Consider the following 16,823-nt stretch of genomic DNA (forward strand, 5'->3'; position numbering starts at 1 on the left):
GTATTGCCTGATTTAACGGCAACTTTTTTGTGGCATGTTTTACATTTAGGCTGGCCATCTTCCACAGTGACACTGTGGTCTTTTTTTTTTTTTTTGTATCCAAAAAAAAATCACACACGGCTGACTTAAAACGTTTATTTGGAGGGAACAGCTCTTCCTCTTCCATGCTGTAGCGTGTTTGGGACTGTGACACGCCTCCGCCTGCAACTGCATGAAGCAACAGGAGGCAGTGACACACAGATGTTGTGTAACTTTGTTTTCCTTCTTGGCGAGTTGCGCTGTGGTACCAATATGGTTCCCGGCATAATCTTTTCTTTAAATTGACAGTATTTAGGAAAAGTTACGATTAACTTATCGCAAAGTTTAATACCGCAATTAATTGTGAAAACGGGTAATTGTGCCATCCCTACATGGAGTTTACTCTTTCGGTAGGGGTGCAGCTCTGTAGCGTACATCACGTGTTTTGTTGCTGTGATTGGCCCATTAAGATGTGACAGACAGAACGACCATCCAGTCAACTTCCGAGTGTTTTTTTTTCAAAGGGCTCGCCTTTCCCCAAACACTGTCTGTGAGTGGTTTACTAGATTGATGTGTGAAACAAATCCATCTGGCGTGCCAGGTTACATGAAGGAATTTTTGATGATCACTTCCGTTATAGAGAGGGATGCAAAAGGACCTCGCAATGCAACTGAAAATTAGCACAGACAATTTGATTCAATTTGACAAACATTTATCTTGCAATGCTTTTTGGTATCAGCAGATGGCACCATCTGTTTTTTTTTTGTTTGTTTCTTTTGGTAGACTTCAGCAGCTAAAGAAGAGAGACATGCAGAAATAATGACACGGTATGCATCACATTGAAGTAAAAATATGCTTTATTTTGCCAGTAAATGCACAGCCTCTTAATAAAGCTAATATCTATCAAGACAAGTAAGGAAATGGACATTTTGCGCTTTCTTTCTGTTGGAGTATTGGAATAAAAATATTTATTCATGAATGAACTGTAATCTCTTCATGAAATGTGAAAACCGTGATAAAATCACAGTCATATTCTCATATTTAATCATATCCCCTGGATTTTGTGTTGCTAGCTTTCCCCTTTTTTCTTAAACTGATCGATGCTAACAGGTGGCTAGTGGTAGCCTTTTATAGACCATAAACGCATGAGAGTTGTAGCAGTGATCTCATCTGCAAAAACAAGCCAAAATTGTGTTTTTCAAATGTCAGAGCTATTCCCAACTTTCAGATCCTCCTTGTAAAATATCCAAACTGGCAGGCAAACTGTATATCAGAGCTCTGTGCTTCTATAAAACATGCATCACCTATGTGTAGATCTAAAGGGCACATTTCAAGCTTTTTTATTACCCATATATTTCTGCTTTTTTTAATGAATAGTGACTGCTTGTCTTATGTAATATGTTTTGTGTTGGGGTTGCCTATGACTGCGTTTAGGGAGAAAATACAGCAGGATGCACTCACACAAGGACACAAAATCCAGTGAAACACAGGCAGGAAATTTTGTTTCTATTCTTTTATTTTAACAGTGTATTTTATCCTTGGTGATAGGCAGAGGGCAAACATGAGCAGTCCCATGTAAAAACAAAAAATGAGAACCTCTGATTTGGGGAAAAGATCCTCTGTCTTCTGTTTTGTTTTGTTTTATTTTACTCCTCTTCTTTCCAAAGTGGTAGTGAATGTACTTGTTTTCAGTCCCCACTGTGCAACTAAACTTTGTTTCTGTTACATCAGTCAACCGCAGGGATCGGCTGAGACAATAGGATACAAAATGTTCCACTTTTTCTGCATGCATGTTGCACCTACACAAGCTCCAGTTCTATAGGTCCAGTGATCGGCTTAAGAGCCACATTTTAACAGAGGGGGTGAACTAAACATCACAGTATGCAATCTAGTTCCACTGGAAAAACTTAAAATAGATTTTGTTGTGTTTCTCGCTGCAGCTCAAATGCAGGAGAAAAGAAGAAAAGACTTGTACAATGGCTGCAGGAGTCTGAGATCATGTGTACAGTTCAAGGCTTTGCCTCTCTTCCTGTCAGCAACAGACACACCTTAATGATATCCTCATACACAAGCTTGTATACTACTCTGAACGATGCTGTATAATGGCTATGCATTTGGTGGTATAGCGTGACTATTTGGGACATTGTATTTGATACTCTTCTTTAACTGTCAGTAACGTTTCTCCCCCTGCCTGTGCTTTCTCCGTTCAAATGGTATAAGAACTTTTTTTGTTTGTTTTGCAGGTCCGTGTTTAGTTTCTCCTTTGAAAAGCCAAGGATGTTTTTTTTACATTGCACTGTCTTTCTCCCTCCTGATGTGTTTCCAATGTGCTGTACAAGAAACACTATGTGTGACAAATAAAACCAAACTTGTGTTCATCCTTTCAGGTTGCTGTTGTGCCAACTTCTTTCATTTTCTTTAAACTGCAGGAATATATTTAAATAAACAAAAATAAACACTTTTGCGTGGAGGCTTTGAGAGATCATGCAATCTATAAATTTTCAGTCTATTTTCCTCTGATAACCAGGACATTTTGGCTGTTCAGTAAGATCTCACTTGCAAAATTTTAAAACAGTAAAAACATTTTCCCTGAGTTCAAGAACCTAAAAAAAGACTGAATTTGACTTATTATTACAGAATAACCAGTGTTGTTATGCTGAGATAAAAATACAGTCAGGATTCTAACTGGAAATTAGTCATTCTCATTATTAAATAAAAAATGAAGATGCATGTCAGCCAAAGGCTTCTCCACTCCTGATTAAGAAATAATGAATAAATAAGCCTGGACAGCCCTGAGAATTTTCACTAGCCTGCAAAAAGTGATTTTACAATGAGCCATTTGGCTTTCACCAGTATTTGACAACAACAGAGAGGACATTAACCATCTCTCCATATCAGGGATTTGTTCATTTTCAAGAAAAGCCCAGGATATTAAATATGGGGTCAGACTGACTGGGCTTGTATTCCTCAAGTGGGACCAGGGCTGGAGATCAGGTCTTATTTCTGAAGAAAAGTTAGAAACAGCAGAGCCCACTTATTTTAATCTCCATTTGTGTTGATTTGTTTCAAAAGATACTTTTATGCTGTACCAATGTTATATGATGGCAAGAATTAAAGACAAAGTATCTGTCCAGTTGGGTTCAAAATGAGTCTCCTGTTGTAGAGCCTTGCAAAATCAATGCTATCCTAGCTGGTTCTTGAACACAAGAACTCTAATGTAAAGAAACAAAGCCCATTATGAGATGAACAAATCTGTACCCATGATGCCACAAGTTCTTACAAATAATAGGGTACCAGTGTTTATTCTACAAAATGTCGATACTTGGAGTGGTTTAGGTAACTTTTTTAAAGAATATTCTAAAACACCAGTTCCTAACGGAATCTTACTTTGAAATGCTGTTTCAAGTGGAGTCTTCTTTTGAAACAGCATTTTATTTTGAAATGCTTTTTCAAACTATTTGAAAACGTGCTTGAGAGAGGCTGGACCGAGGCGCACAGAGGTTAGAATATGAAGCTCAGGAGCTGACAATCTGTTACATTAATACTTAACTCAAAATGTGCAGGGCTCACATCACCACCCCCTTTGGTGTGGCCCCCTAGGCCAGTAGTTCACAAACTTTTTGGCCTGTCACTCCCAAAATAACAGCACTGGAGACTGGGGACCCTCACTGTCCCTGGAGGTGGTTAAAGAATACCATGTTGCACAAAGGATCGGGTACAAATTGACATTTTATGGAGCTTTTGCACACATTGCTTACATGTAAGCACAGATATCTCTAAATAACCATGGTTTTATTTTAGAGTGAACTCATTTTAAGGACATTTTTACAATAAGGGGTAACACATATCACTTTAAATGTCTTTTTGTATTTTGGCAAGCATACCACAACCCATCCCTAGTGTCTTGACCCCCCACTGTGGAAACCACTGCCCAGGGCAACTGCCTATATCACCTACATTGCCTATGCCAGAACCAGCTGTTTTTAAATTACAAGTATACCCACCTCTGCAGGTACCAGTACAACTCTGGCAACAACCAATACAAGTTTAAGCTAAAACATTTACAAGTTTCTTTACAATGGTATATTACTGATGGGCTGCATGGTGATTCAGTGGTTAGCTGTGTCACCTCACAGCAAGAAGGCTCCTGATTCAAATACCCTTCTATGTGAGTTTGCAATTGTGGCCTCTCTCTAGTTCCTCTGGCTTCCTACCACGGACCAAAAGAAGAGCTCATTTGGTGAATTTGACACTTAAAGTGTCACTAGGAGTGAGTGCGCCTGGTTGTCTGTCTCAGCCCTGTGATTGATGGGCAACCAGTCCAGAGTGTACTGGCCAATGACAGCAGGGATTGGCTTCAGGCCAAACGAGATCATTATCAGATAATAGATTGATATCTATTCTTCAGTCCACTGATCACACTGGTGGTGCTCGTGTACCGCATTATGGATATAAACAGTGCAATGCTTTAAGAGGTCAAACCGAGGATTTCAATACAACCTCCTAAAACAATTTTATTAGAAAGCTTAATGCTTGAAACCCCAATATTCTGAATGGGGGACAGCATAGCTGAAGCTTTTCTTCTTCAACTGACTATTGTTACAATCATTAATTCCTCTGCCCACTTGACTGTTGTCTCACTGCTGTTAGCTAAAAAAGTTGTCCAGGTACATGACTTGCTTAGAGCTTCAGTCACAGAGGAGCAGCGATTCCTAACATGCCACGATGCTGTGGGTTTGAATCACAAAGAGGAAATCTATCAAAGTGGATTCTTAATTGAACCTTTAATCCTAAATTTAATCTTGGATAGATGTTAAAGAAAAACAAACCAATGATACTCCCCTGATCACAGACAACACCAGCTTCACAGTGAAAGAAAATCCAAGTCACATCAAACATCCTTGTTTGCTTTTAGAGAACTTTATTTACATGTCCATATATAGCACGGTTCAAGGTTTCATGATGCAGCTGTAAAAAGACCTGTCTGCCTATATGTGCCCTAACAAATAGAAAAGAAAAAAAACATTAAATGCAGAGTGTTAAGGATGATAATGATGAAGCCATATCCAGAGAGTCTGGTCAGAGCTGTTTGGACTGATTTCAGTCCTTTTGGTTTTATGGTTTTTGTGTTCCAGGTTTGGTTCTCCAAAAACATCTTCAGAATAAGTCTGACTTTGTTCATTCACAGAGAAAACCAAAATAAAAAAGGAACAAAGACAAACATTCAGGACACTTTGGAGAAAAGCGAGCCCTGTTCAGTGTTGTGGCATATGAACTGGAGATGATACAATCATGTCGCTGCTGAAACTTAACCAGAAGGAAAAAAAAAAGTAGCTGGAACTTCACAGCACACCATCCTGCCATCTGCCACACATCTGCTTCCCCCGAGGACCGGCCACATGCTGTGGCCTGAGCTGGGCCGAACCAGGCCAATCCAGGCCAGGCTAATGCAGGCTGAGACTTCTTACACAGCACAGAATATTAAGTGTATTTTCAGACTTTCAGCCCTCCCTCCGTCTCATGTCTCGTCTTTTCCCATCGATGCAGTCCAACTGTTTGCAAAAAATTCAAAGGCTAAAAAAATATGTTTTTTCTAATTTCTTGTTCACTACAGAGGTTTTATTTTGTTAAAAAAAGGAAACAAAGGAACAAAAACAAAATTTCTTTGGAGGAATCCACAATTGCGCAGCTATAAACTAACCAGCATTCTCAGAGCTTTAAAACAAAGTTCACTTTGTTTTTCTTTATCCAGAGATGTGACTTTGTGCCCCCTTGCTCCTCTTTCTCTCTCACTTCTTTCACAAACGTAAACAAAACAACAAAGTAGGATTCGAGTTTCTTGTGTTTTTCGATGCCACAGACGCTCTGTACAGTCATTGGTGCAGGAGGAAGCCAAGCCCTGCCCCTTGGTTATCAGTTTGTTTTATTTCAACCAGTAAGAGTTCAGTAGATGACTTCGTAGACTGTGGCCTTCTTGTCTCCAGAACCAGTGACGATGAACTGGTCATCAGGGGAAATATCGCAGCTGAGGACTGATGAAGACTCCTTAGACTGAACAGAGAGACAGAGAGGAAGACAGATTAGACACAGAATAATCCAAATCTTTGTTCCTTAATAATAACACAAAGATTAAAGTCAGCTGTTCAAGTGGAAACTGGTATGTTTGCATCCTAAATAACACTACGATATCAAGTCAAGTCTAAATTAATTATATAGCACGTTTAAAACAACCACAGTTTACCAAAGTGCTGCACAGGCTTAAGACATGAATAAGAAGGCAATAAAACACAACAAAAATCATTTTAAAAGAATTAAAATAGTCTAAGTAAGAAGTTATAACAGGTGAGTAACCCTTTCAGACTCATTAGAGGGCAGATAAAGCGTAACTTTCCCTAAGAGTCGCAGCTGGAGCAAGCTTGTTCTTACCACTGACAATATCAGTTTATCAAATTTAAAGGCACTGTCAAAAATAACCAAGATTTTTTACAGAGACTGAGGGATAGTATAGTGCCAAGAACACTGTCACAGCTAAACAGGAGCTCGGACTGACCAAAGACAATCATTTCAGTTTTCAGTGTCAAGAATTTAGCTCCATCCAGGATTCAACATCTTCAAGACAATCTAGCAGAGCTTGCATAGAGTCTGTTTTATGGGCAGATAGATCTGCAAATCATCCTCAAAGAAATGAACATTTCTCAAAAATCAACCCCAAAGAAAACAGAAATAAAGAAAACTGAATGGGACCTAAAATTGAGCTGTGAGAACCCCACAGCCGAAACAGAGGACTACTGGCCCAAATGCGCAGAAAACATCCTCCCTGTGAGATATGATTGAAACCATTCTAGGACAGGACCTCTAATTCTAAGACATACTTTAAGACGATATTAAAGAGTCTCATGGTCAGCTGTATTGAAGTGCAGCAAAGGAATTAACAGTAAAATGAAAACCATTTAAAAGTTGTAATAATTACAAGAAGGTAAAAACTTAAAACAAACAACAGTCCATGTGTGAACAGAGACCTAATAAAAAAATGCATCTCATCACTCAGTGCAAATTTAAGACAAAGTGTTGATAAATCAGGGTTGTGACTCATTTGTGTTACCCATATTTGGATATAAAAAATCTGTTTTTTTTAAGCCTACCTGGAATATGCTGGATCCATAGGGTGTCCGCCATGCATTCAGGAGGTTATCTTTTCCTGTGCTCACAAACCATTTACCTACAGGACAAAACACACACAGCCGTCATCAGATAAAACCTCAGGGGAGGTGAGGAATAGAGGAGGCAAAGAGAGAGTGAGAGAGAGAGCGCGCGAGAGAGAGAAAAGAAAACAAACTGCAGAAGCGTTGTTCTTCTTCTAGAGTCAGTGTGTATGAATGTGTGTATGTGTATACGTACCACAGTAGGCGAACTTGAGAGAAAGAACACAACTCTCATGGAGGTGCAGCTGGTACTTGTCTGGTTTGGAGACATGCAGCACTTCCACATTACTGCTCTCCATTCCCACAGCCAACCACTCTCCTGTCGGACAGTAACCCAGAGAGAAGATCTGGAGGGAGGAGGAAAGACAGTCAGAGAGCAGAAATTATCCCCAGCAGTTTGTTTGCAAATCTGTTTTAAAACATCTGAATGTAGTAGCGTAAAGTGTTTCTATACATGTGTATGAATGTTACCTGTGAGGTGAAGTCGTGTTGTTGGAGTTGGCGTCCCTCTCGCAGGTCCCAGCAGCGCACCGTGTTGTCCAGTCCTCCCGTCCACAGTTTGGTACCGTCGTTGGAGATGTCGATGCAGCTCGCTCCGTCTGTGTGGCCCTGAAACTGCCTGCAAGATTCATGTAGGTATAAATCAGACATTTTTCCTTGGTAATTATAAAAATCAACACACAGACACTTGCTTGGGTTACTTTAGCTGACACATCACACTGAAATGCCCCTCTTAACTCTAGGTTATTGATTTTTTGTTATCTTGGTTTTAAAAGAGTCTGATTTTCCACCAGAAATAGTCCAAGGACGTTGGAGTTATTATTTCATTTAAAATAGTGATATAGCCCAGATTTGTTATCTATTCTTTATTTGCTAACTCTTTGCCTTAATATCCTCTTTTAAGCATAAACAGGCAGTTTCTTACCATGAAATAATAGTGTTATAAGCCAAATAATCTAAAATCCTCAGATAAATCCACTAACTGTTATAAATTTCATTGTAAAATGTCAGCTCCTGTTGTTGTTGGGTAAATTTATCATATAACTGAAGTTTCCGTGCTGGTTCTGATCATTTTAACACCATACATTATAAACATCAAACTTCTTCACACAGAGATCAGCTGTTTTCAAATCAGATCGTTTTAAAACATTAAAACTGAAGATGATTCATTAAGATGATTAAATAAAACATGCTGCTGAATAAGTAAGCCACTACTGCAGACACAGTGAGGGATGACATTATAAAGGGGACCATGTTATAAAAGAAGCAGGTCAGACCAAGCACTTGCTGGTGTGCATGTGCAAGCACAGTGAGCAAGCACGCACTTTCATTCATGACATTTCATTCAAGCCTTTTACAAAATGCATCAAGCCTTGAAACTGAGGAGCTGGCAGTAATTTACTGGCAGCATTGTTTTCACACTTCACTGGTGAACTGAGTTCCATCAGGACAGAGATCAGTTGAAGTTTTGTCTATTAATTTCTGCCTCTGTACACATTAACGCTTTTGCGCTCTTGAGCTAACTAGACAAGCTAACTAAATGTTTTGTTTTGATGAAAACACAAACAAAATAGAAGTCCAATTAAATGGGATTACTACTGGGATAAAAGATTAGCCAGCTGCAAAAAATGGCATTTTGCAACAAAAAATATGTACATATAATTCCCGTGTATGTATCTCAGGATATATTACAAATTGCACAGACTTTGTATCTATAGTTAAAATTAATTTAAGTTATGTTCTGATTTTGTAGGACTACTGTAAAGCGAAATATGTCTGGTGAGTAGTGTGCAGGAGGAATATCACTACCACTTAATATACCGCTATGGCTGATTGAAACTGAACTATAATTTGTAAATAACAAATGACCAAATTGCTACATGTCTGACTAGAATTTAAACAAAAAGAAAAAAAAAGAAAAGCAAAGTTTCTGTTTGTCGCCAGTAAACAGCATAGACTACTACCACATATCTTTTATCTATTTATAGCCCAAACTTGTTTGAAGAATCAAAAGTAAACAAAGGACACCTTCTCCTCTCTTTCTCCTCTTACCTGACCAGAGTCTGATTGTGAAGGTCCCAGACGACGATGTTTCCGTCGCTGCAGCAGGAGAAGCACACCTTGTTATCAGGAGAGATAGCCAGAGCATAGCAGGCGGGTGCAGACGACGTCAGCTCAGCCTTGATGCGAGGAGTGGGTGTGGCTAAATCCCAGATTGACAGTGTGCTGGCCTCTCCACCAACTATCAAAGTTCGACCGTCCGACAGTAGCTTGCAGGAGCGGATGTAGTTATCCCTGTTCTGATAGGAGAAAATAAAAGATAAATAAATAAATATAAATGTTTTTGAATAATAACACATCTTTTGGTAACCTTGCAAAGCAGATGGATACGCCCGTTTCCGTGTTTCTCACTAGCGAATCCATCTTGCAAAGCTCCCGTCTGAACCATTTGGGCCCGGTTAGAAAGTGAAAGGACCATTCAGCGATGAGGGGCAGTACTTTCAGGTGCATTGGAGTCGTGACGTAAGCACGCAGCAACAACAAGCCAGTGCAGCTATGGCAGCTGACATTAGCATGGATGCTGCTAAAGCATCAGTTTTATCAGAACTCGATGACATTTCTTCCTACAGCAGTAGGTTGTTTTCTATTAAAAAACGACAAAAGTCGTGTACTGACAAGTCTATAATCACCATGGTTCACATCATAATGTTCTACATGGAGTTTATTCCTCGGTAGCAGCTATGACATCATGTGTTCTGTTGCTCTTATTCGCCCGTGAAGATGTGACAGACAGAAAATTCATCCAATTACCTTCCAAGTTTTTTTTTTTTCCTCAAGGCTCTGCCCTTTCTCAAATGCTGAATATCAGAGGTTTTCCAGATGGGTGTGTGAAACAAATTCATCTGGCGTGTCAGGTTAAACTTTTGGTCCTCTTAAATTGATCTGAAGGGAAACTAATAATGCAGAGTTAGGCTGCTACAACAGGTGCTTTGGAACAACAGCATTAAAGATGATCCATCATCTATAGAGTGATTCTATGAGTTACACAACAAACTTTAACATGAGCCCACAAGCATCCATCACAGCCCCCCTCCCTTCCTCCTTTAGCTCTCACCAGACAGTCCAGCTGGGCCATGGGGCTCTTGGTTCCTGGCTGGCTGATGTCCCACACTTTGACGCAACCTTTACCTCCGGTGTAGACATGACGCGTTGAGGTGCTGATGGTGACAGCACACACCACCTCTCCGTGGTTCAGGGTGTGGATTTGACGAGCATGGCGAGGGATTCCTGGGCCCAGCAGGGCGTCGGGGGGGAAGGGCACCGGCTGCATCTGTCCGTCTGCGCTCACATGAAAGGAGTAGGCGCTGCAGAGGAAACGCGGAGAAAGGAAGAGAACTTAAACTACAGAAAACAGAAGACTGCAGTAGAAACAATAATCAGATGGAGGGTATATCAGGAGAGGAGAGGGGAAAACATTTATTATAAGGCCTTACAACAAATACTTTGTTAGTATGATTTCAGACTGCTAAAGATTATACAGAACTAGTAGCATTTCAAGGCATTGTTTTCAGCAAAGTTGCACAAAAGACTAAAACCTGATATTTACTCCTGATGTCTGGATGACTGACACTAACAGATTTAGTCATTTGAATCCAGTGAAACTTCTCTGCAAATATCACTGACACCATGCTGTCTATGTTTGGAAGTCCTTGGCAATTATTAAGCAAGTAAAAAAAAGAAAAAGGTACCATGGAAAACCTGATTTGAAAAATGTGAAAAAGGATGAAAACTATATTATGATGAATAACGTGCTAACCTTTATGCATTTATGCTTAAAATGAGTAACTAAATTAACATGAACACAAACAAAGGTATTTCTGTCCAATGAAACATTTTTAATCAAAAAGTCCTCAAGTTTCCATCATGTTTGTCCTCTGCAAACTTTTCTTTACTTCCCTACGACTGTTGTAATAGAAATTTGAGATGAACCTGTGTGCAGTTAAGAGTGTGCAGGATAGCACATAAAGCAGATTAAGATAGCAGATAAAGAGGAAACTCACGGTTTTCCTGAGGCAGCTGACTGCAGGCTGGCAGGAAGCCCAGGGACCCTCATATGGGGGTGAGGAGACTCATAACCCACCTGGAAGACAAGGAAAAGCCCTAATTTAAAAAAAAATGCCTCAGGGGGAGAGGAGAGGAAAAAGTAATGTGTGGTATCAGATGCAAAGCAAAAAGACTTTTCAGATCAATTAGTGACCATACAGCTGGTCTCCCTAACAGCACCTTTACCTGTCTCTTTAGCCCTCTCTGCAGACTTTATACATGACAGTGACACAGTAAAGACAGATTATCAGTGGAGTGTCTCTCTCACCACTGGGGATCGTCCATATCCTGCTGCAGCTGCCGCTGCCGCTGCTGCAGCTCCGTTCATCTGTGGGGAGACTAAGTGGAGACCAGCGCCATAACCTGCCGCCCCAGGCAGGTCCCCGTTCACTCCTGGAGGAGGGAGACCAAAAGCCCCTGGGGGGTATGCTCCCTGTACTGCCAGGGGGTTCCTTAGACCCAGAGCTGAGGACGAGAGAAGGGAGAAATGGAGACAACAGTTTATTTATTATTAATCACAAAAGTGAAGTTATTGATAAGGGCTACAATTTAAAAACTCCCCCTTTAAATCTTGTTTGTTTTTTTTTGTTTTGACTAAAATTATCTGCACATTTCATTGAGGTCAAATCCTGTCAGTGTGTGAAACAGTTGTGACTGAGCCTGAGAACAAGCTGCTGCCTGTTATACAAAAGAAAAAAAAAGGACATCCCCAAATGCAGCTCTGGACCACTACTGACCCCTGCTGGCCACCATCCCTTCATGCAGCGCCACAGCATGCACGTGTGCATGTCATCATTTCCATGTCCTGTTCATCCGCTCTTCGTGCATGTATCTGCATTGATGAGCATGTACGTATGCATGCACAATAGTGTGTGAGTGTGAAGCAGAGCGGGGGCTAACATGTGATGTGAGAAATAAAAAAGGAGAGAAAGAGATACAGTGGAATAGACGGAGGCTCATTATGAAGCAGCTCACAGTCACAGTCCATCACCTTTCCTAATCTTTCCATTTAAAAAGTGAAGGCCGCTGAATATTTCTGCCCACAGCTGCTTATTAAGTCCAGATGGTGGTGGGTGGAGGGGCAGACGGCTGACACCCATACCAACTACTGCAGCTTTGTGGTGATAACATCAGCACGTTAAACAAAGCTGTAGAGGATGAAAACTGTGAGATTTAACAAGTGTGTGCAGTTTTTCTGAGGAGGGACAGAAATGATTTTCTTTAGGATTCCTGAGCAACTTTGAGAAATGTCACCATTTTTTTCCAGTCAATCAGGAGAGCTTTACGCCTCGAATTCACATCAAATCCATGTTTTTTCAAGCTCACTATAAAAAATAGTAATATAATCCTAGGTTGCTCTCTTACCAAGGTCAACACCAGGTTTTCCAGGGACAGGTCTGAACTGTGGAGGTCCGCTTGGTCCTGGAGTGTTGGACTCCTGAGACATGGGAGTCCCCGGCTTCATACCTGGAGTGCTGGACTTCTCCCTCTAAAAGAGCAGAAGGTAAAAGAAGACATGACAAATTTCATGAGGCAATTTTTTACGCTTTAAAGTGACATGAAACATGATAAAAAAAGACAGATCTGCAATGAAAAAGAGCATATTGAAAATAAAGAGTACGTGCAGAATATAAAATGAATATCAAGAAAGAATTTCTTGTTGCAGGGAAAGAAGTTCAAAAGAGGACAGAGTGCAGAACAACAGAAAAAAAATACTGAAACACAGAAAGTGAATGACAATAAGGATGGGCGAGGGCAGAAGGAGATGAGGATCAGATCAGACTTCACAACTAGGATGTTGTATTTAAGGCATAATAAGTCAGAGCAGACCTCTGGACCCAGAAATACAGCAGAGTACAGTGTGAGCTGATAAAGTGGGAACATTGTTATATACTAGAATATACTGGATGTGCTCTGTATTGATTGCTATGTGTAACAATAACACCACAAAATCTATTCAAATATTTGTCTTTGTCTACATGTTAGTGTCTACCTGTGGTGCATCTTTGCCCCGAGATGGTGAGGTGGCACTGCTGGACGAGGCTAGAGACGTGGGGCTAGCCTGTGGGGGGCCTTCCTTACGGGATGGGGGCATTTTGTCGAGGCCGTTCTCCCTGGATGAGTAGGATTGCACGCTGCGAGGGGATGACGGGTCCTGAAATCAAAACAAAAGGCCGTACTATAAGACAAGACTGATATAAAAAAAGCTAATTCATTTATTGATGAAATCTTTTGGTAGCTGATTCACCAATGTTGACAAAAGGTGGGCATTCTCTGGGTGGATTTCATCAGATTCAGACACTAATTTTGTAATTTTGAATCACATGACTGGCTTGGAAGTCATACCAACTTTCAGTTGAATTTTTAATCATTTGTTATGTGGTGTACAGGGGGATAAAACAGCAGACCACAATACAACTACGGCCCAACCAGCTGTTCCTGCATGATCAGATGGATATCTGGCATGTTTGATATTTTGGTCATGAGTCTGACTGCATATGCTCTCATGTGAGAGCAGAGCACAGAGTGGAATCCTCAACTTTGAGGCATTTTTCCTTTGTGAACCTCTCAGACAATGTCCTAAATCCCCATGAAAACAGCAGGAATAAGCTGGCATAGATGGTGATGCTGTTAACGTGTGTGAGAGAGGGACAGCAGGGAAGAGAGAGGATATGACTAGATGCAACGTCAGCCTAAGTATGTGACACTTTTTTGGGGAAACTCCACAGATTTCTGTAACAGTCTGTCCCGACTCCACTCAAACAGTGTGAGCACTCAGGCCATGCATGACCATTAGACTATAGTGTGAGCACAAAAATCAGACATGGGCAACTTTGGTTACTAAAAAGGTCGAATTGATTTTATTCTAAATGACAAAGGGCCAAACTGTAACATATTGTCTGATATTCCCAATTTAACCATTGTGGTTAGTAATAATTCAATAAAAGGAAGAAGGCCCGCCATGCAATTTTAATTTTATTTACATACATTTTGTTATTTTACAAGTGCACTTAGAGATGCGTGTTAACAAGTTTGACAGAAAAAATTACAGCCATTTATACCTACTCATTTCTTTTAATACTAACACTAACCATTAAACAGTGCTCAAAAAATATGAGAAATGTTTCTATTTCCCTATTTTCATAGCAGATTTTGTCATGCTTTCTTCATGTTTATCTTTTATTGGTATTTGAAATCGTCTTGAGGGCCGCACTGAGTGAGGTGGAGGGCTGCATTTGGCTCCTGGGCCACTAGTTACCCATCCCTTACATAAATCACTCATAATGCTTGTGCGCCATAAGCAATTGAGTTGCACAGTGTGAGCTAACTTTCCACAACGACAGAAAGTCGAGTAGAAATTACACAGTGTATGCCTGGCTTAAGAAGGATATATTCCAGTAAAAGACATGGATGGTATTTTGCGAAAAAAAGTAAAGTAATCAAATAACAAGCAAGTATGGACATGGGGAATGATTTCAGCCAGAAAAATCTGTTGAAGTATTCAAATGGGCGCCTGATGATAAGATTTCTACCAAACTTGAAACTAATTTTTTTTACCAGACTGGTGCCAGCTCTGCTTTTCTTTCAGTGAATCTCAGTAAACTGCAGTGAACATAAAAGAAAAAAATTCCTGGCAGCAGAGGAGTTGTTTGAGAACAACCCTTCCAACATTGTATTGTCAAAGATTTTCAAGGGCCAAATGTACCTTTATTTTCTTACATAAAGCGCACAAGTAGCATTTTTGTGTTCATTTGGATGCCATCTAAAGAGAAACAAAGAAAACATCCTAAGACTCTCCTGTCCATTTGCCTATGCCAATTCATACAAGTAATAAACCTAAACCATCAGAATGATGGCTTCAAAAACGTGTTGAGTTTTCATGTGCACTGTGGTTGTGTATGCTGTGAAAAAGGGTAGGACACAGGCTTATAATTGTTCCAATCATTATTCACGTGGTCCTGCTGGGTGTGCTTAAATGATGTTTGCAGATGGATGTAGTACAAAAGCTGCAGATAGAGGCCAGCGGTCGACTACTAACCTCATCCACCACCAAATTATCATCACTCTTATCTGCATCGCTGCCCTGTGAAGAGAAGAGAGTGAGATTAGGTATTCCTGCTTTGCTGTGTGATGTTTTAGAGATTCTATGTAAAAATATACAATATGGACAGATATAAACCGCGGTGTGTGCAGCCAAGTATGTGAGAAAAGTTTCAGGACTTTTTTTTCTATTGAAAAAACTAAAATGCAAATCTACAAATGGAGTAAATTAAATATCTTATCTTCCTGTTGTGTAAGATGAGATGTCCCTGAGTTAATCTAATAGTCAGTTTAGATGTAATTAATTTTAGATGTTTAACTCTGAAAGGTTAACTCCTACAAGGCATTTCAGGTCTTCTGGAAAAAAACGGAGATATCAAAGATTCATTTATCTCACACTAGATGAAATGCCTTCCTGTGATTTAGAAATGCGCTGTACCACATTAACACAAATGAAATTAGTTCATTAATTCTTATCTCAAGTCCACAGTTACAGACTTCACTGGTGAAGTTTGGTGAAACTTTCCTCCAGTTACAAAAACATTCAACAGTTTCATGAAAGAGTCTCACATAGTCTGTCATGAACTCCTTCTCATCAGCCTTCCTCTTCTTCCCATTGCTGAGGTAGTCTGCCGAGCGGCCCTTATCCCCGTTGGACAGAGAGCTCTGCAGGGAGGAGGGAGAGAGAGTCAGATTGAATAGATGAAAGAGGGAGTGAGAGAGTGAGGCAAAGAGGAGGAGTGCATGAAGGCACAAAGAGGATATGGAGAGGGGGGCAGAGACGAGAGTGAGGGCAGAGAGGGAGGAAGAGGGTGATAATGAGGTGAGAGGGACTGCATAAATCATGTCCGCCTCATAAGCTTCACAGATGAATGTGAGAGAATATCAGCGGGCATCGATCGGCCGGTTCACTGAAGGAGTGAGAAGACCAGAAAGAAATCTTCAAGTTTTTCTTTAAGGTTGCTGCCTGAGTGCACTTTGGCACTCAAAATGTTTTTTATACTTATATTAATTTATAGTGGCAGTGATACAGTGCCTAAATGTTACATGTTGCAGTGTAGCCAGCATCAGTGGCGGTAATCCTAGTTTTTAAAGTATAGACAAAATTATATTTATTTTTTAATTCAAGGTTAATCCAGACAAAATAACATAAGCTGTCTGAAATGTTCATGTCAAAATGTAGAATTTTTGCAGTGAAATGTCTATTTTAATTAGAAAATAACTTCTCCTTTGTTATATAGATTTTTAATTGAGGACTTACCTCAAATACTTCTATCAGTTTTCAAACCAGAGAAATTCTTAATTCTTATCATTTTAACAGGACATGTATTGATACAGAGGCTGCCATGATGGAGCTACCATGACAGACATGACTTGTTTATCTGTGCCATGGAAACGCTGGATGTTATGTCAAAGAGTGTTGTATAATGCAAAGAGAACTGCTACTGGAAGCTGATG

General features: G+C 40.1%; 1 protein-coding gene across 3 annotated transcripts in view; it reads right to left on the minus strand.

Moving 5' to 3' along the window:
• Positions 1–4,918: 4,918 nt before the first annotated feature.
• Positions 4,919–16,823, minus strand: part of tle2a (TLE family member 2, transcriptional corepressor a) — a 63,355-nt gene continuing 51,450 nt past the window's right edge. For all 3 annotated transcript variants that reach the window (XM_041791145.1, XM_041791144.1, XM_041791143.1), the window contains exons 9-20: positions 15,936–16,031; positions 15,364–15,408; positions 13,318–13,479; positions 12,690–12,813; positions 11,593–11,789; positions 11,282–11,361; positions 10,336–10,585; positions 9,273–9,520; positions 7,692–7,839; positions 7,417–7,567; positions 7,161–7,237; positions 4,919–6,069 (exon numbers count right to left, since the gene is read on the minus strand). In XM_041791145.1, coding sequence (XP_041647079.1) covers positions 5,962–6,069; positions 7,161–7,237; positions 7,417–7,567; positions 7,692–7,839; positions 9,273–9,520; positions 10,336–10,585; positions 11,282–11,361; positions 11,593–11,789; positions 12,690–12,813; positions 13,318–13,479; positions 15,364–15,408; positions 15,936–16,031 — 1,686 coding nt within the window. In that variant the 3' untranslated portion in view covers positions 4,919–5,961. The remainder of the gene's footprint in view (positions 6,070–7,160; positions 7,238–7,416; positions 7,568–7,691; positions 7,840–9,272; positions 9,521–10,335; positions 10,586–11,281; positions 11,362–11,592; positions 11,790–12,689; positions 12,814–13,317; positions 13,480–15,363; positions 15,409–15,935; positions 16,032–16,823) is intronic.

This window comes from Cheilinus undulatus, linkage group 7 (assembly GCF_018320785.1).
Source record: "Cheilinus undulatus linkage group 7, ASM1832078v1, whole genome shotgun sequence".
Lineage (NCBI taxonomy): Eukaryota > Metazoa > Chordata > Actinopteri > Labriformes > Labridae > Cheilinus > Cheilinus undulatus.